Raw genomic sequence first — 20,026 nt, forward strand, 5'->3', positions numbered from 1 at the left:
GTTGGTGCATTGTTGCACCTGCCAGAAGTGGCATCAGTCAGTGCATGTAATTAGCCTTTTTCACATTACGTCACTTGCAGAAGAACCTCACATCCGTTTTCAGCCTTTTGAATGGAACAAGAGGCGGCATGCTAATCTGCTGGCTAACAAGTAGCAACCATAGAAAGTCAGTAAACTTCCTTTCCAAAACAAGGCAGATAGGTGACTGGAATGGTCGCTAACAATACGTAATGATAAGCAACAATACGCAATATTATCTGTGAATGACACAGTTTTGTTAACATATGTTGCCGCCGTATACCTCTTCTTCCATTCAAATGGCTGAAAACGGATACGAGTTCCCCTGCAAGTGACGTAATGTGAAAAAGGCTAATTGTTCAAGGTGGTTACGGCCTGTGGGAAAAAACTGTTTTTGAGTCTGTTGGTCCTTGCTTTGACGCACCTGTAACGCCTGCTTGAGGGCAGCAAGTCAAAGAACTCAGAGCCAGGGTGGAAGCTGTCCTTGATGATGTTGTTAGCTCTGCTGAGCTCTGCTCTCTGTTTAGCTACTGTTTGTTCATTCATTCAGTTGTTCGTTATTCATTTGTTTGTTCATTCATTCATAATTGAATTTTGCATTTTATGTGTTGGTGTGTCTAAGGTTTGTGCTGCAATAAACCTTTAAAATGAAAACCTACTTGTGCTTGTGCCCCCATTTTTTCCCCTGTGCTCCTAAAATTTTTAAACTTAGGAGCACGTGTGCTCCTGAAAAAAAAAAAGTTTTAGTGTACAGCCCTGCTCACCACGTCCATCTTTACGGAGCAGAGTAAGGCAGCTATGCCAGATTGTGGACGTGGCAGAAATTCCATTCCGATTGTACGCTTGGGACATATAAACTCTCTCACACACACACACACACCTCTCCGATCACTTTCATGTAAAAGTTACGTTCAGAATCGCCGTTCAGAATTAATTCATCCCAAATGTGTAAAAAAAAAAAAAAAAAAAAAAAGACTGCTCCAAAAGCACAATATCCTCCGCTGGCAACTCTGCCATAACTCTGGTAAAATGCGACCGAATTGAACGAAATTGCAATATGCGTATTACTGACATAAAACAAAGGATCCTGCCAAGTTTCGTGAAATTCCTCCAAAAATTGAGAGAGGAGTTGATTTCACAAGTCGAGTACCCTTCCTGGGACAGACGGACGGACATCGCCACGACATAATCCCCTTCGGGCCTTTCGGCCAGCGGGGGATAATAAAAATTGTGAGGGAAGTTGATTTCAGAAAGCAATTGCCAAAGTACAAATTTGTTAATTATCAAGGGCATAACTCTGGTAAAATTTGCCCCAATTAAACGAAATTTCAATAGGCATAAGTGTCATATAACAAAGGCTTTTACCAAGTTTGGTGAAATTCCTCTACAAATTGTAAGAGGAGTTGGTTTCAAAAGAACGTACACCCTTATGAAATTCTCAAAGTACAAGTTATTTAATCAAGGGTCAAAACTCGGGTCAAATTTTCATAAACGAAATTAAATCGCAATATGTGTATTACCGTCATTTAACAAGGCCTTTTGCCAAGCTTCGAGAAATTGGTCCAAAAATTGTGAGAGGAGTTGATGTCAGGCAACTAGGCCATAACTGTGGTAAAATGCGACCGAATTGAACATATGCGTATTATCGACATACAACAAAGAATCCTGCCAAGTTTGGTGAAATTCCTTCAAAAATTATGGGAGTTGATTTCAGAAGGTGAGCTCTCTTCCCAGGATGGATGGATGGACGGATGGATGGACATCGCCACGACATAATCCCCCCCCCCCTCGGGTCTTTTAGCCAGCAGGGGATAAAAAAAAAATTAAAAAAAAAAAAAAAAAAGAGTGCCTGTAAAGGCAGCTAAATTGACCTTGAAAGATTACTTCCACACACATATATGGATATTTTTCAACATGTATTCTCCCCGACATAAAAACAAAGCTTTTTGAGACTAAAATTACAGCTAGACGGTATATTCAAGTGCAAGTACCAACTCTGCACTACAACTACTACAGGAATAAAGCAGAAACTCAGTTGCGACTCTGCCTACTTAATTTCTGTTTGGTGGACCAACAATTTTACCAATTCGAGCCAAAACTATAACGTAATGTATTCAAAACCATGCTTCGAAAGTCTCCTTGCAAGCCAGTGCTAAAACATAACAGAACTTTACATCCAACTTGAAGCTGAACTCGAACACAACCTGGGCTTCGTTTCATATCTGCAGCATCTGTCTGCAGAGGTCACGAGGAAGTTTTCATCTGCTGTCATATTCATGTGCACTGCTGCATATTCCCTGACCGGTACTAAATCTTTAATGCTGCATGCACAAGACATTTCCTCAAGCAGCTCAACATATCTGCAAGGACAGTGAACTATCCAATCCCACTCACCTTACCCTCAGGAGCATCCACCCGACCCGACCCTACCCTGAATTCATTCAGAACGCAAACAACTTCCCATGTGATATTTAGAGAATAAAAGGCAGGAGAAGGAGCAGGACAGGGTGCTTGACTTTACATCATGTGAGACATGGACAGGTGGAGTTTGCATTAGTTTGCATCATGACGGTAAGGACGTTACAGCAGAAGTCGCGAGATCACAGTGATCTCAAGTTCACCTTCCTGTCATCATGGTTACTTGTCCTCAGGTGTTTCACGCTTACATAATTATGGTAGAATAAGCACTATGAAGTTCAGATTTCTCGGTCAGTCCAGCATGGATGCTAGAATAATGTGAATATTACCTTTCCTTGTGCGTGATATTGTGGAATCAGCATTTCAGATTCAGCATAGTACGGTAAGCTAAGGTTCACCTTTCCTGACTACAGTTTGGTATTTATTGTTATAGTCTTGGTGTTATGTTGTAGGGAGACGTGTAGTTTGGGACATTTACTGTACACTACGTTCACACTGCAAGGCTTAATGCTCAATTCCGATTTTTTTGTGAAATCCGATTTTTTTGTGAGGTCGTTCACATTAACAAATATACGCGACTTGTATGTGATCCTCAGTATGAACGAAAAGCGACCTAAAAGTGTTCCGCATGCGCGTTGCAGGATACGACGACGTCACACGCAGTGAGCATGGCCAGTGTTTACGGAAGTAACCTAAAGTTTCCTGTGTATGACACAGTAGCCAGCATGGAGTACCTGGCGATGATGCAGTTGTTGTTGCGACGGAGCCAGAACATGCACAATAGCCTGATGTTAAGGAGGAGGTTGAGAAGGAAGAGGGCAAGGGTTTTGGCTCAGGCGTTCTGCGGGGTAGTGACTGCAACCTCCGTTCAAAGGAACATCAAAGCCATGTTGTTGTAACTTTTTTTTGAGAGACCCGCCGCCTACTTCAGCGCAGAATAGTGACGTTTGTGGCTTGTTGATGACGTGTAAGTCGGATGAATGCGACCTGGCGGTTCAGACTGAAGTCGCATATGAAAAGAGCGGATAGGAATCGGAATTAGGACCACATATCCAAACGGCCTGGGTCGGATTTGAAAAAATCGGATCTGTGTCGTTCATATTGTCAATAAAAAGATCGGATACAGGTCACATATGGGCGAAAAAATCGGATTTGAGTCACTTCAGCCAGCAGTGTGAACGTAGTGTTAGTCAAGCGTTTAAAAAAAAAAAAAAAAAAAAAGTTTTAACCCCAGGTCCAGGAAATCCAACTGAAAACTGTGGACTTGGATTCAGAGTACACCATAAGGGAAAGTGGAATAAGATGCCGGGTTTCTTTGCCTGTCATGTGACTTCCTGTTTCAAAGTCTTAGGAAAAAAGGACGCCGTCAGATGCCTTCGAGATACAACGAACAAACCAGAACGTCAAGGATGTAGTACTGTAGCTCATCTGGCCTGCCATCAAAAAGAACTGAAATGTAACAAATGTGAGAGAGGACCAACCTCCAGGACAAACTGTTTACAACAGGAAACTCAACTAAGGACTAAATTTTGTTCCCCGAGGGAAGATCGACCCAAAACAACAATCGGAACTGAATTTGCATGATAACAGAGAGGAGATACAATTCTAGTCAGAAGTTGTTGACCTGATTACTAATTTGTTCGCAAAAAAATTGACAAAATGACCAAGTGTTGCGCAGAAGGTCGAGTTCTTTCAAATAAAACAAATCAGAACTGAAATCCATTCAGAACTGAGGGAGGGAGGAGACAGGATTTAACTGAAAATAAACAAAAGTTGCAAACAAATTGTTTACAACAGGAAAATCAAACAAACAACCAGGTTTTGTTCCTCAAGGGAAGATCGACCCAAAACACATCAATCAGAACTGGAATCAGGTGAGAGCTGCTAGAGGAGATACAATTCGAATGAGAAGTCCAAAAGCTCGTTAAAGTGCATATTCTGGACCAATTTCGTTTTTTTTTTTTATATATATGAAAGTACGTCCTTTTACACACTCATCCAGAAGGGTAATTTTGCACAAGGCCATCTGTCTACAGGAGAAAAAAAATAAAATAACAAAACACGTCTGGAAAAATCCCAAGCGAGTCCGGAGCCAGATTCGTGACGTTACCTGCGGAAGCGCCAGCAGGCTGCGCGAGCTTTGCATGGTTTCAGTGCACAGCCTGTGTAGACCAAGCGCTCCCATTTCTCTCTCGTTGTCCGGTCTTTTGGGAAACGATGAGTACTAATCCCATCATGATTGGTGTTGCTCCACCCTCCTACGATACATCTGTTAACCATTTTAATAATTACGCGATAACGTTGAAGAAATTTGCGGAAAATCACCAGGTCGTTTTCTCATAAACAAACCAGCGCTGACGTAGGATTCAGAAGGAGGCATCCCGCACGCGACGTCACGAAAATCAATGTTTCCCGGGAAATCCAAATGCCAAGTTTTTTCAGAGGCGGACCAATTCGCCTCAAATGGCTCGATTTCAACTGAATTTTTCTGGTATTGCGCAAGGTAAAAAAATTGCAGAGAATGCAACAGATATTTGACCAAAGCTTAATATAAAATAGGAGAATTATATTGATCTTGCTCCTGAATTTACCCGTGATATGCACTTTAACGTGACGTAATTACCAGTTTGTGAGCAAAGATTTGGCAATACAATGACCAAGTGTTGTGCAGAAGGACTCGTTCTTTCAAATAAAAACAATCAGAACTATGGGAGGAGATCTGATTGAACGGAAAATCAACAAAAGGAGTAAATTTTGTTCCCCGAGGGAAGATCGACCCAAAACATCAACGAGCAATTCCAGCGTTATGGACGTGACACTTGAACTCAAAATGGCAACAAATGACCAAGTGCATGTTTTATTGTCTCCCAGTATTTAAACAGGTGTTGCATATTTTAAGGCTGTACCATACTGGAGAAGTGATAGAACAAGAACAATTCCCATAGTACATCTAGGGCATGCCAGAAAACGCCAATAAAAGATGCGTTATGGATGTGACAGAAAAAGGATCACTTTTCTTGGGTGACTGTACATTTTTATCAAACTCTGTGAAATTGTAAACCTAATGTCGAAATGGAGATATCCGTTTGATAGAGGGGTCCAAGGTGAATATTAAAAAATCTTTGTTTAAAATATTTTGTATTTCATGCAGAGTTTCGGAAGGAAAAGTCAGCGTTATGGATGTGACGAAATTCCGTTATGGATGTGACGCGTCTGAAATAGACATGGCATATGTTTAGAAAATCAGCAATTTAACCACCATAACCCTTTGAAAAACTCTCTAAATATCAGCTAAAACTATCAAAGTTCTTAAATAATATTTAGGATGGCTATTGTTTTGCTGTTTTGTGGATTTTAGCATATATTTCTGTGGCTTGTGGCAATAATATAGAATTGTACATGATCAAAGTTGATTTTAGCTTGGGTTTTACATTATAAGAAAGAAAGACTGACAGTGACATATTAAGTTGGTTACAAATTGGTTCAACTTATTCACATCTGTAAAATACAGGCCTAGGTGATATCTCTGGGAGTGGTTTTGATGTATTACATGTTGCTTTATTTTTGCATGGTGAGGTTGACATTTACATGGAATTGCCCCAATCGGAACTGAATTCGCATGATAAATGAGAGAAGAGATACAATTCTAGTCAGAAGAAAATGTGCCAAGTTGATCCGATTACGAATATGTTCGCAAAAAAAATTTGACAAAATGACCAAGTGTTGCACAGAAGGTCCAGCTCTTTCAAATAAAACAAATCAGAACTGAAATCAGGGGTGTTCACATGGCAACTTTTACTCCGGTGTAGCACCGGGGCTGCCCCGGTAGAGCGTTCAGACGGTACAAAGTTATACTGGTGTCGCCCCTGAAAGCTGCTTAAACCGGTGCAAATCTAACCCTGCTCGGGAGGTGGTTTAAGAAATTTACTCCGGAGTAAATGCTAGTTTGCGGGGCAGCACCGATATAAAATGGGACGTCTGAACGCTACAGGGGTAGACTCGCTACACGTGAGGAGAGTTGATTACATACGGGCATTGCATAATTTGCATCCTGGTATTTTGCGCTTCCAAAACGGCGAATATCAACAACAACAGAACCGTGTGTCTTCATCCACGTTGTTTTCCCGGCGCTTGGTGATGCCATGACAACCGTCCACATGGCCATGAACGACACGAAGTCGTCGATTTGTTGCCGAATGAATTGTAGAATGCGTTGTTTTCGTGCTCTCTTGTACTTGCGCAACCTTTCCTTTCTCTCTTTTACCCTTTTACGGTGTCTGATAGACCACAACGTAGAAAGTTTGTCTGGAGAAGTATAAACCATGGTTTTTCGATATATCAATCACAAACAAGGCAGGAAAAGGAAGTACATTTTCACGCATGCGCATATGTGGCAGATCACAGAATCCAGGGACACGTGTCGGCCCGGGGGCATTTTGAGTTATTGACAGATTCAGAAAGTACAGTTTCTAAGCTTTCCAATGATGCCTTCCATGTGGAGATCTGACAATATTTGAAGAATGTGTGGCCTTTTGAAAGTGTATACTTCTTAAAACAGGAAAGGGAGAAAATCGCCCTCAAAGTTTTCCTTCTCAGCTACTCTGGGTGTAGGGCGGGCACATAATGCTGCTCATTTGCATGACATTAAGGAAAGCCCTACCCCCTACGAGCTAGCACGATGCTACTTTCATGTAAACAAAGATCACCACGTCAATTTTCCTTCCATGCAAAGTATGCCCAACACAATTATGAAGTACAAAAATAAGTCCTAAAGTATACTTTAACGCTTTGTGGTTGAAAAATTACTCACACCGTAAGAAAGAAAGATAGCAAGATGATGACACAACTAACACAACGCTAGTTTCATGTAAAGCCTCGGTCACAACCGGCCGTACAGTACGCGCTCCTACGGCCGGTCTACACGCAAAAAACGCAAGAAACACACGGAGAGCGCGCATGAAACGCACGAGAGCGCATGTGTGATGTGCTGATTTTCAAGCCGTAGACCGGCCGCAGAGGTTCTTTGTCATGCCAAACAAACTCTACGGGCGCTTATGTTTTTTTCAGGTTGCACGACAAACTTACGGCCAACGCGCGTCTTTCTCCGTGAACAAAAAAAAAACCGCAGCGATTTGGGAAACGCCAAAAATCATACAGCCAAAAAATCGTATATCCGGTTGTGACCTAGGCTTAACCAAACCACAACACTCTCCGTTACATGCAAAAATAACCACACGGCCTTAGATTAATAAACTTACCCCATCAGAAAGAGAAACGGCGCCTTGCACACACCAATGCCTCCGATGGAATGTAATCCTAGAACGGTCCGTGTATCATCCGATCATTCAAGTATTCCATTCAATCTGGAAAACGAGGTTGCGTTTTTTTTTTGCTAGAAATGTTTATCTCCGATGTAAAAACCGTGTGTCTGTTTGCTTCGCGGTGTTTCAGCTCCTCTGCGCTCTGTTTAGCTTGCTCATTCCATAGTGAAATCACACGCCTGTATGCAGGTTAAGTAGCCACGAGCTCAGCTCGTATCATACAGCTGATTCGCGGGAAAAAAAAAAAAGACTTAAATCATCATGTGAATGACCCATATGGTAATTTACCCACACCCCCCAGCAGGCTACAGTCCTGACAAAAACGAGACAATTTGCAACAAAAAAATGTATGCTTTTCCAACAAAACAATCTATTATCTATTATACTGATTGCATTCTTCAAGATCTCAACTTGCACATGATGGAAAAAAAAAAAATCACAAATTTCGAAAAAAAAAATGCTTCTTTTGCGATTATCTCGGATTCGTTTCGGCCGACATGTGTCCCTGGATTCGGTGAGGGGTCACATATTTAATTTCCGCATTATTACTATCGTATAGCACGGTTGCAAAAACTGCCGTGTGAACGCCAGTGGGGCTGCACCGGTGCTAACACGCTTCTCTCTAGTAAGCAGGTTTGTGACGTGTGAACGCTCCTCAAAATTTACACCGGTGTAAGACATATCGCAACAAAATACATCGGTGCAGCATTGATGCAAATATGTGCTGTGTGAACACCCCTATCCATTCAGAACTGAGGGAGGGAGGGAGGGAGGGAGGGAGGGAAGAGACACGATTTAACTGAAAATAAGCCAATTGTTTGTTTACAACACGAAAAATCGAGCCTGGGAAATCCTATGCTGCTTGGCACAATCGTTCCGATCTGAAAAGACAGCATGGAAACTATGGTCTAAAGGCTCGCCTGAGTTAGGGAGCCAATCAGAGAGTGGGGAGGGGTGTAAAGACAGTGACGCGTACTACTCGACAAACGGAAGCTTGTAGTTTATTTGGGACTGTTTACGGATCACATTTAACATGGCGGCGAGTGATACGAACCAAACTTTCGATCAAGCTTTAGACACTGTTCTGAATAGTTTAGAGCGAAAGTTTGTTTTAAAAAAAGAACAGCGTTTGGCATTACAGTCTTTCTTCGCCTTTTCGTCGCTCGAACTACGTCACCGGGTACAACTGCCATGATTGGCCATCGGCTACGTATATGCCAAATGATAGACATTCGCAACGTCCAATAAACGGCCGTTGACAATCGTAAACCACACCTCCCCTACGAGAAATTCAATAGGCGGATTCCAGACCATATTTCACTTGTGATATGGTCTGGTGTTAACCAGACTAGGAAAAATCAAACAAACAACCAGGTTTTGTTCCTCGAGGGAAGATCGACCCAAAACATCGAACAGAACTGAAATCGGTTGAGAACTGCGAGAGGAGATACAATTCGAATGAGAAGTCCGAAAACTCGTTAAGGTGACCGGTTTGTTAGCAAAAATTTGGCAATACAATGACCAAGTGTTGCGCAGAAGGTCTAGCTCTTTCAAATAAAAACAATCAGAACTGAAATCAATTGAGAACTGAGGGAGGGAGGAGGCACGATTTAACTGAAAATAAACAAAAAGTTGCAAACAAATTGTTTACAACAGGAAACGTCAACAAACAAACAACCAGGTTTTGTTCCTCGAGGGAAGATCGACCGGAGACATTGATCAGAACTGGAACTGGATGAGAAATCAGAGAGGAGATACAATTCTAGTGAGAGGCCTGGAAAATGTGTTAATTTGGCCTAATTACTAACTCGTTAGCAAAAAATTTGATAAAACAATGACTAATGGCCCTTTTCCACCTCACTTCAGCCCGACACGACTCGCGTTTCGACTACCTCAGAGCAGCACGACTCAGCTCGTTTCAGCCCTGCTCAGCACCCAAAACTCGCACGGTTTTGGAGTGGGGCTGAAGCGAGCCAAACCGAGCCGAGTGGGGCTAGGGGCGTGAGCAGACACTCCCCTGTGCACTGATTGGTGAGGAGGAGTGTCCTCACATGCCCACACACGCCCCGCGAGCACGCTGGGATCTGTAAACACCGTAAACCCGGAAGAAGAAGAATTACGAAGCCTTATGCGCCTCGCCTCATCTATACGCTCTTGCCAGTATCTGTTGGCGTTGTCGGTGACAACAAGCCACAGCACCAAGACCAGCAACACTAACGACTCCATGTCCTCCATGTTTATTGTTTACTATCCGGGTCGTGAGACTACCGCTTAAAAGGTCACTGATGTCACTGTTTGCGCCGCCTAACGACATCACGTGACGTCCACCCACTTTCGCTAACTCCACCCAATGTGTCCACCCACTTCCAGCCAGCACGGTTCAGCGCGGTTGTAGTCGAAATGCAACTCCAACAGCCCCACTCAGCACGGCACGGCTCAGCCCAACTCAGCCGCGTTGGTAGTGGAAAAGCGGCATAAGATTTGTGCGGCGTGAGGAGCTCTTTCAAACACAACAATCGGAACAGAAACCCGTGGAGAACTGACGGAGGAGATTTCTGATTTTTTTTTTTTTGGTGAAAGCAAGCAGCCTTGAGTGAAAGAAAGGCTTAACCTGAAAACTTGATCGCTGCTGAGTCAAGAAAAGTAAAGTAACACCGATACATTATGCACACGTAGGCATATAAAAATCAATCTGCGGTTCGGAAAGAACCTGTCTGTGGAAACATACCTGCGGTGGTACAGAATCGATCCAGGTTTGAACTCGAGTACATGGGTTAAGTGTTACAACACACTAAAAGTGCAGTGTGGAGTCTTTACACATCCTGGGAGCAGCGCGACGCGGCAGAGCTTTTTTTTTTTTTTACCTGTCCTGGTCTTGGAGTTGGTCAGGATTTCCTGTAGCCTCTCCTGCAACTTGTCTGCTCTTTTGCGCTCCAGATGGAGCTGTCGCTTCAAGTCTTTCAGCTGTAAGAATGAAAAAGAGACCGAGTCTTAAACAAACCTTCATTATTTAAATTGAAATTTGCGTTAATCCATTGAGTGGGCGGTCACGTTCGAAATCCTGAAGCGTCAGAAGGTACAGCAGTGCGACATTTGTCTCAAAGTCCTTCAATGAGCCGGATCTTAAACCGCGAAAGAGGCTTCATCTCATCTCATTATCTCTAGCCGCTTTATCCTGTTCTACAGGGTCGCAGGCAAGCTGGAGCCTATCCCAGCTGACTACGGGCGAAAGGCGGGGTACACCCTGGACAAGTCGCCAGGTCATCACAGGGCTGACACATAGACACAGATAACCATTCACACTCACATTCACACCTACGGTCAATTTAGAGTCACCAGTTAACCTAACCTGCATGTCTTTGGACTGTGGGGGAAACCGGAGCACCCGGAGGAAACCCACGCGGACACGGGGAGAACATGCAAACTCCGCACAGAAAGGCCCTCGCCGGCCACGGGGCTCGAACCCAGGACCTTCTTGCTGTGAGGCGACAGCGCTAACCACTACACCACCATGCCGCCCCGCGAAAGAGGCTTTTTCTTTTAAAAAAAAAAAAAGGTTGGACGCGCTATCATTTTAAGCCATTGTGTACCGCTATAGAGATCTTGCAGTCGCGTGACCGGAAAGTACACAGCCGCCATCTTGTCGGTAAAAAACACCGCTGAATACTGCTGCACTCGTGTACAGAATGGATCAGTTTCAACCGACGGACTACACGGCTCATTTTTCTAATGAACAGATAACTAGATACATGTCTAAAATAAACGATCTACAGATTAGTGACCCTTATGGCTTTCCGGACGGAGTTTTCACGACCGTGTCAGTGGATGTTGAACTGCCAGAGGTGAAATACCCAGATGTGTATAATTACCTCATTAACTTTCCCTCGCTGTTCAGTGGTGAAGCACTGCGTGCTTATAAATCTCTGCACAGTTATCTTTACAGAAATTCAGGATTTGTCAGCGACTCAGATGCGGCATCTTGCAAACAAGAAAATAACAATCCTCATTGGATGGGTAAGTCACTTAAGTATTGAGTATAGCACTGACCAGCCGATTATAGAATAGAATAAGGTAATTCCAGCTGTAATTCCAAATCGTCCGTCGTGTTTACCATGGATCTGGCGTTGGAGAGATAGAGGCTTAGCAGTGGAAGTTTGAGTGGCTGTTTTCTGAGCTTAGTCAACAGGCCGGCTCTGCAGCCTCGCTTTTGCTTCCGCTCCCGACGCCGCCTCCTTTGCCTGCCAGACCCGATAACAATCCACGGAGACCCCGCTGGTCTCACCATCTCGTCCGGAATGTTGTGCATGCGATGGAAATCGTTACAAACCGTCATTTTCTGCTAGAAACCAATGTCCAGTAAGTCCATACGGTTGTAGTGAATATTGAAGTCCGGTACAGACGAACAACACGCAAAAATACACACAAAAAACATAAGAAACGTGCACAGGTAGGGAGAGCTTGTAGCCGCAGCCGTTGTAGTACAACCCCGATTCCAAAAAAGTTGGGACAAAGTACAAATTGTAAATAAAAACGGAATGCAATAATTTATAAATCTCAAAAACTGATATTGTATTCACAATAGAACATAGACAACATATCAAATGTCGAAAGTGAGACATTTTGAAATTTCATGCCAAATATTGGCTCATTTGAAATTTCATGACAGCAACACATCTCAAAAAAGTTGGGACAGGGGCAATAAGAGGCTGGAAAAGTTAAAGGTACAAAAAAGGAACAGCTGGAGGACCAAATTGCAACTCATTAGGTCAATTGGCAAAAGGTCATTAACATGACGGGGTATAAAAAGAGCATCTTGGAGTGGCAGCGGCTCTCAGAAGTAAAGATGGGAAGAGGATCACCAATCCCCCTAATTCTGCACCGACAAATAGTGGAGCAATATCAGAAAGGAGTTCGACAGTGTAAAATTGCAAAGAGTTTGAACATATCATCATCTACAGTGCATAATATCATCAAAAGACTCAGAGAATCTGGAAGAATCTCTGTGCGTAAGGGTCAAGGCTGGAAAACCATACTGGGTGCCCGTGATCTTCGGGCCCTTAGACGGCACTGCATCACATACAGGCATGCTTCTGTATTGGAAATCACAAAATGGGCTCAGGAATATTTCCAGAGAACATTATCTGTGAACACAGTTCACCGTGCCATCCGCCGTTGCCAGCTAAAACTCTATAGTTCAAAGAAGGCGGCGTATCTAAACATGATCCAGAAGTGCAGACGTCTTCTCTGGGCCAAGGCTCATTTAAAATGGACTGTGGCAAAGTGGAAAACTGTTCTGTGGTCAGACGAATCAAAATTTGAAGTTCTTTATGGAAATCAGGGACGCCGTGTCATTCGGACTAAAGAGGAGAAGGACGACCTGAGTTGTTATCAGCGCTCAGTTCAGAAGCCTGCATCTCTGATGGTATGGGGTTGCATTAGTGCGTGTGGCATGGGCAGCTTACACATCTGGAAAGACACCATCAATGCTGAAAGGTATATCCAGGTTCTAGAGCAACATATGCTCCCATCCAGACGACGTCTCTTTCAGGGAAGACCTTGCATTTTCCAACATGACAATGCCAAACCACATACTGCATCAATTACAGCATCATGGCTGCGTAGAAGAAGGGTCCGGGTACTGAACTGGCCAGCCTGCAGTCCAGATCTTTCACCCATAGAAAACATTTGGCGCATCATAAAACGGAAGATACGACAAAAAAGACCCAAGACAGTTGAGCAACTAGAATCCTACATTAGACAAGAATGGGTTAACATTCCTATCCCTAAACTTGAGCAACTTGTCTCCTCAGTCCCCAGACGTTTACAGACTGTTGTAAAGAGAAAAGGGGATGTCTCACAGTGGGAAACATGGCCTTGTCCCAACTTTGAGATGTGTTGTTGTCATGAAATTTAAAAATCACCTCATTTTTCTCTTTAAATGATACATTTTCTCAGTTTCAACATTTGATATGTCATCTATGTTCTATTCTGAATAAAATATGGAATTTTGAAACTTCCACATCATTGCATTCCGTTTTTATTTACAATTTGTACTTTGTCCCAACTTTTTTGGAATCGGGGTTGTAGAATTGTATATAGTAGGGTTTTCCAGAAGAAAAGGTACAAGTAGAAGGCGGAAATATGGCGTTTGACCGACAAGATGGCGTCTGTCACAATCTGGACCGGCTGTGACGTCACATGCAAGTGCTCCATAGGCTATAACGTGATCTGGCTTTGAATATATGAGATTTCTCTCAAAACATAAAACTCCCTCGAAAAACCCACGTCTCTGGACAGCATGGGAAATCAGTACCGACTGTATCTCATTAGTTCGAGCCCCGGTCTGCTGTCGAGAGCAGCAGAAACGCAAACTGGCCATCACCTGTGTTTTAATTCACTTTCTGGGAATCCAGAGAGATGGAAAGACCTGACTCATCGCTTATTCTTCTGTCTCCGGAATGAGAGAGTAAGAGTGAGTGTTTATGTTCGTGAGCAAGAGAGATTAAGAGCGAGATAGATAGAGAGAAGACCACTTACTGCTGAACTGCCTTTCTTCTCCAGAATGCGCTGTTCATCGACAGTGTCTCTGATCTCCTACAAAGCAGAAAACACACACACAAACAGACTTTGAGAAGAAAGAGCCGTCTTAATTGGCCATGTAATGGCTGAAATGAAATCCAGTTCTGCTGCTCTGAAAACGTTAGCAGATTTTAGCAACAGATGTAAGTGACTCGCGCGCACAAGTCCTATTTTGGTTTGGTTCAGGGAACACGTCTTCATAACAGGCTTCTGGTTTGTACATGGCGTCAGCTTTGGGAACAGATGTACACGCTAGGGCACGACCGACAGTGTGCGACTTACGGTAAAACTCCACGAATTAACTGCATCAGGTTGATTAAACAGCCATCATTTTTCTTTAAAGCAGATACGCAGAACCTTTTTTTTTTTTTTAAATAAATTTCTGAGTGGATAGTGCACTATATTGCCAAAAGTATTTGCTCACCTGCCTTGAGCTTAAGTGACATCCCATTCCTAATCCATAGGGTTCAATATGACGTCGGTCCACCCTTTGCAGCTAGAACAGCTTCAACTCTTCTGGGAAGGCTGTCCACAAGGTTTAGGAGTGTGTTTATGGGAATTTTTTGACCATTCTTCCAGAAGCGCATTTCTGAGGTCACACATACCCCTTTTCCACCAAATCAGTTCCAGGGCTGCTTCGGGGCCAGTGCTGGTGCTGGTGCACAACTCGTTCAACCTGCGAGCCAGCTGAGAACCAGTTTGCTTTTCCATAGCTCGCGGTGCTAAGGGAAGCCACGTCATTACATCGCTACGTTTGCATAAACCTTGGCGCGAATATTGAAGCAAAAACAACACGGAAGAAGCAGCAGCAGCAACAACAACAACAATAATAATGGCTGACTTTGCGTTTGTACAGCTGCTGCTTCTCATCGCTTAAAAATGGCGATCTTTCGCGGTCTTGCTATTGTTGTTGGTCTTAACAACTCTGCCCCCCCGGCTGACCTAAGCGGTTCTTTCCTCTGGCCCAGCAGAGAGTTGGTGCTAGCCTGGAACCGGTTTTTCTGGCCCCAGAGCCAGTTCTTTGTCAGTGGAAACAGAAAACCCGGTTCCAAACTAAGCACTGGCCCCGAACCAGCCCTGGAACTGCTTTGGTGGAAAAGGGGCAACAGTGATGTTGGACGAGAAGGCCTGGCTCTCAGTCTCTGCTCGAATTCATCCCAAAGGTGTTCTATCGGGTTGAGGTCAGGACTCTGTGCAGGCCAGTCAAGTTCATCCACACCAGACTCTGTCATCCATGTCTTTATGGACCTTGCTTTGTGCACTGCTGCACAGTCATGTTGGAAGAGGAAGGGGCCAGCTCCAAACTGTAAAAACAGTCTGCATGCCTCAGTGCTTGATTTTATACACCCGTGGCCATGGAAGTGATTGGAACACCTGATTCCGATAATTTGGATGGGTGAGCAATAGGGTGGTTCCGAAATGTATGGGAAATTTTTTTTTACCAAAACATTCCGACCACCCTACCTTTTTTTTTTTTTTTTACATAGGCTAAAAGAAGGCAACAAGCAAAATTTCAGAAAAATTGGTTAATATTTAGAGGTGCCACACGAGGTTGCAAATCGGGTTAAGCCATTAACATTAGTTGGTGCGTAGACTGTTGCAGAGAAGATCTCAAACCCCCAAAAAGTCACAGTTCTCGAGGGAATATGCCACTTCTATGAAAAAGAAAAGGCAGTAAGAGTTTATAGACTGATAGAAGGTTAACTTTCATGCACTAAGGGGTTCTTAAACAATGAGCACTGATCGTAATATGCTGATGAAGTTGTGAATGTTTTTCAGATGGCTAGCAACAGTAATACAAGTAGTACCGGTGGTGCAAAGCACAAAACCAGAAAGGACAATTATGTTTGGTTAATTCAGGGGTGGGCAATTATTTTTTCCATGGGGCCACATGAGAAACAGAAAATTTTGTAGAGGGCCGGACCAAAAGGCTGAACTAAATTCTGCATAATATTAATTGTATTTCTTTATATAAAGCAGTAAATAACATTGTTTTTACAAGCTGCTAAGACTGGTAAGAGTATGGGAAAAACGAGGTCGCCTTACAAAAAATGTCATTTATTCAATTAAATTTCCCAAAACAATGGTTAACATTGTGGAATTTAATGGTGAACGTTTGTACCTTTTTTTTCAGTCACATTCACCCCAAAACACAATAAAGACATCACAGTATTGTCTTTCTACTCCAAATATCAAGCAAGATACATCATATTATAATAATGATGCCCACATTTGTAGTCTAATCACCTCATTTGGTGTCTTTCGGTTTTTTATTTGTTCAGTGAGAGAAATCTCGTCTCTGTTGGTCTTTAACGAGTGCATCAGAGTCAGGTTGAATGTCTGAGGTGGAGATGCGAAGCACAGCTGACAGATGATCATCAGTCCATTCGGTGTAGGAATCAGATCTACAGATCGGCTCGGGCTCCGGCGCCTGCTGGTGACGTCACACTATGTGATTGGCTGGACCGTTTGAAGGATGACGTACAAGTTTGTGGTTGGTCTGGACAAATTACGGAAGTAGTTATCGCGGGAATAGGTTTCATGGGATTTCATGTCATGTTCATGTCGCGCGCGTTGCGTTTTTGTTGAACACAACTTCAAAATAAAAGCAATGCACATTCAGTCCATGCATGAGGTAAAATTAGAAAATACGTTTATTTTGTAATTTCTAATTAACCTTACGCGGGCCGGTCAGAATGAACCAAAGGGCCGGATGCGGCCCGCGGGCCGGAAAATGCCCAGGTCTGGGTTAATTGGTCCCACTTCCAAGGAACTGTCTGGGAGAAAGCTTCCTTCTGCTAGGGAAGTCCTTAGTGTGTTCTTTTATTTCCACAAGATACCACAATACCGAAGGGTTTAGAAAATCACAGACAGGTAATAGCTATTGTTACTTTGAACACAGGAAGTTATATTACTGTATTGTTTGTATTAATATGAAACAGTTAATAAGCCACATTATTTTATATTGTGTCTTGAGTGAAAACTTTAATGGCTTTGTGGCACCTCTAAACATTGTTCAATCTTGACCAAATTTTGCACAATAACTTCTTTTAGGCAACGTTTATTAAAAAAAAAAAAAAAAAAAAAAAAAAAAGGTAAGGTGGTCGTAACAAAATCCTAAAAAAAAAAAATTTTGGGACCACCCTAGTGAGCAAATACTTTTGGCAATATAGTGCATCTCCATCCTTGACTCTTGTATGCTGCATAAATGGGAATTTTTCAAAAAAATATATACATTTTTGAGAGTTAAAATCGACCGCAAAGTTGGCATTCGAGCTGCCCCGCTGAGCGCATGACGTCACAGCGGTAATCAGTTTTGCCTTTTACAGCTATAGACCAAAGTCACATAAATAAAAATTTATAATGGAAGAAAGAAATCCCATTACCGACTTGCTCAGCTAAGACTGATTTGACTTCATTGATTGTGGGTTGACTCTCATTAAAACAGGATAGGTGTTATAATTTACATGCATGCATTTTCACTGACAAAACGTAAAAGGCTAATTAAATAATCAGATGAACTGAGACAATCACATTCTGAAGCAAATTAAATAATCTTATACCGGTAACTTAAACATACAATACAAGTTACATGTACAACCCCGATTCCAGAAAAGTTTGGACAAAAGTACAAATTGTAAATAAAAACGGAATGCAATAATTTACAAATCTCAAAAACTGATATTGTATTCACAATAGAACATAGACAACATATCAAATGTCGAAAGTGAGACATTTTGAAATTTCATGCCAAATATTGGCTCATTTGAAATTTCATGACAGCAACACCTCTCAAAAAAGTTGGGACAGGGGCAATAAGAGGCTGGAAAAGTTAAAGGTACAAAAAAGGAACAGCTGGAGGACCAAATTGCAACTCATTAGGTCAATTGGCAATAGGTCATTAACATGACGGGGTATAAAAAGAGCATCTTGGAGTGGCAGCGGCTCTCAGAAGTAAAGATGGGAAGAGGATCACCAATCCCCCTAATTCTGCGCCGACAAATAGTGGAGCAATATCAGAAAGGAGTTCGACAGTGTAAAATTGCAAAGAGTTTGAACATATCATCATCTACAGTGCATAATATCATCAAAAGATTCAGAGAATCTGGAAGAATCTCTGTGCGTAAGGGTCAAGGCCGGAAAACCATACTGGGTGCCCGTGATCTTCGGGCCCTTAGACGGCACTGCATCACATACAGGCATGCTTCTGTATTGGAAATCACAAAATGGGCTCAGGAATATTTCCAGAGAACATTATCTGTGAACACAATTCACCGTGCCATCCGCCGTTGCCAGCTAAAACTCTATAGTTCAAAGAAGAAGCCGTATCTAAACATGATACAGAAGCGCAGACGTCTTCTCTGGGCCAAGGCTCATTTAAAATGGACTGTGGCAAAGTGGAAAACTGTTCTGTGGTCAGACGAATCAAAATTTGAAGTTCTTTATGGAAATCAGGGACGCCATGTCATTCGGACTAAGGAGGAGAAGGACGACCCGAGTTGTTCTCAGCGCTCAGTTCAGAAGCCTGCATCTCTGATGGTATGGGGTTGCATTAGTGCGTGTGGCATGGGCAGCTTACACATCTGGAAAGACACCATCAATGCTGAAAGGTATATCCAGGTTCTAGAGCAACATATGCTCCCATCCAGACGACGTCTCTTTCAGGGAAGACCTTGCATTTTCCAACATGACAATGCCAAACCACATACTGCATCAGTTACAGCATCATGGCTGCGTAGAAGAAGGGTCCGGGTACTGAACTGGCCAGCCTGCAGTCCAGATCTTTCACCCATAGAAAACATTTGGCGCATCATAAAACGGAAGATACGACAAAAAAGACCTAAGACAGTTGAGCAACTAGAATCCTACATTAGACAAGAATGGGTTAACATTCCTATCCCTAAACTTGAGCAACTTGTCTCCTCAGTCCCCAGACGTTTACAGACTGTTGTAAAGAGAAAAGGGGATGTCTCACAGTGGTAAACATGGCCTTGTCCCAACTTTTTTGAGATGCGTTGTTGTCATGAAATTTAAAATCACCTCATTTTTCTCTTTAAATGATACATTTTCTCAGTTTAAACATTTGATATGTCATCTATGTTCTATTCTGAATAAAATATGGAATTTTGAAACTTCCACATCATTGCATCCCGTTTTTATTTACAATTTGTACTTTGTCCCAACTTTTTTTGGAATCGGGGTTGTAATTTTGTGCTGGAAAGCAAACGTTTGGACTTTGTACTGACTCGATAATGTCAAAGTCACAAAATAGAAATCTGCAACAAAGTTTGTATGAAAAAATAAATAGGGTGCCAAAGACTTTTGCACAGCACTGTGTGTGTATACGGGTCTGTCTCAGAAACTGGGTACTGTGGGGGTCCCCCACTAAATATACTCAGTCAGTAAACTATACGGTTTTGAATGGTGATGTTGGTTTTAATTTGAAATAAAATGATGAAAGAAATAATACAGATAAAACTAAATCTTTGATGTGAATACTCTACTCGGAATTTGGCAAAAATTCTGCAAATTTCTGGAAAAATGGCGGCCTGATCCGGGACATGATAAACGGTTGACTACATCGCATTCCCTTAAAAAGGTTGCAGTCCACTGAAAAGTCTACAGTTATCACTAATTGTATTTTAAGTTGTAACTTTATACACCTAAGGATTGGTGCGCTCACAGAATAA

The 20,026-nt window shown here is 42.6% G+C and overlaps 1 protein-coding gene across 3 annotated transcripts in view; it reads right to left on the minus strand.

Moving 5' to 3' along the window:
- The window catches only part of gripap1 (GRIP1 associated protein 1), a 259,951-nt gene that overhangs the window by 140,594 nt on the left and 99,331 nt on the right, over positions 1-20,026 (minus strand). For all 3 annotated transcript variants that reach the window (XM_060932398.1, XM_060932397.1, XM_060932399.1), the window contains 2 exons: positions 14,295-14,351; positions 10,622-10,721 (listed from right to left, as the gene is read on the minus strand). In XM_060932398.1, the coding sequence (XP_060788381.1) occupies positions 10,622-10,721; positions 14,295-14,351 (157 nt within the window). The remainder of the gene's footprint in view (positions 1-10,621; positions 10,722-14,294; positions 14,352-20,026) is intronic.

The sequence above is a fragment of the Neoarius graeffei genome, chromosome 10, assembly GCF_027579695.1.
Source record: "Neoarius graeffei isolate fNeoGra1 chromosome 10, fNeoGra1.pri, whole genome shotgun sequence".
NCBI classification, from domain to species: domain Eukaryota; kingdom Metazoa; phylum Chordata; class Actinopteri; order Siluriformes; family Ariidae; genus Neoarius; species Neoarius graeffei.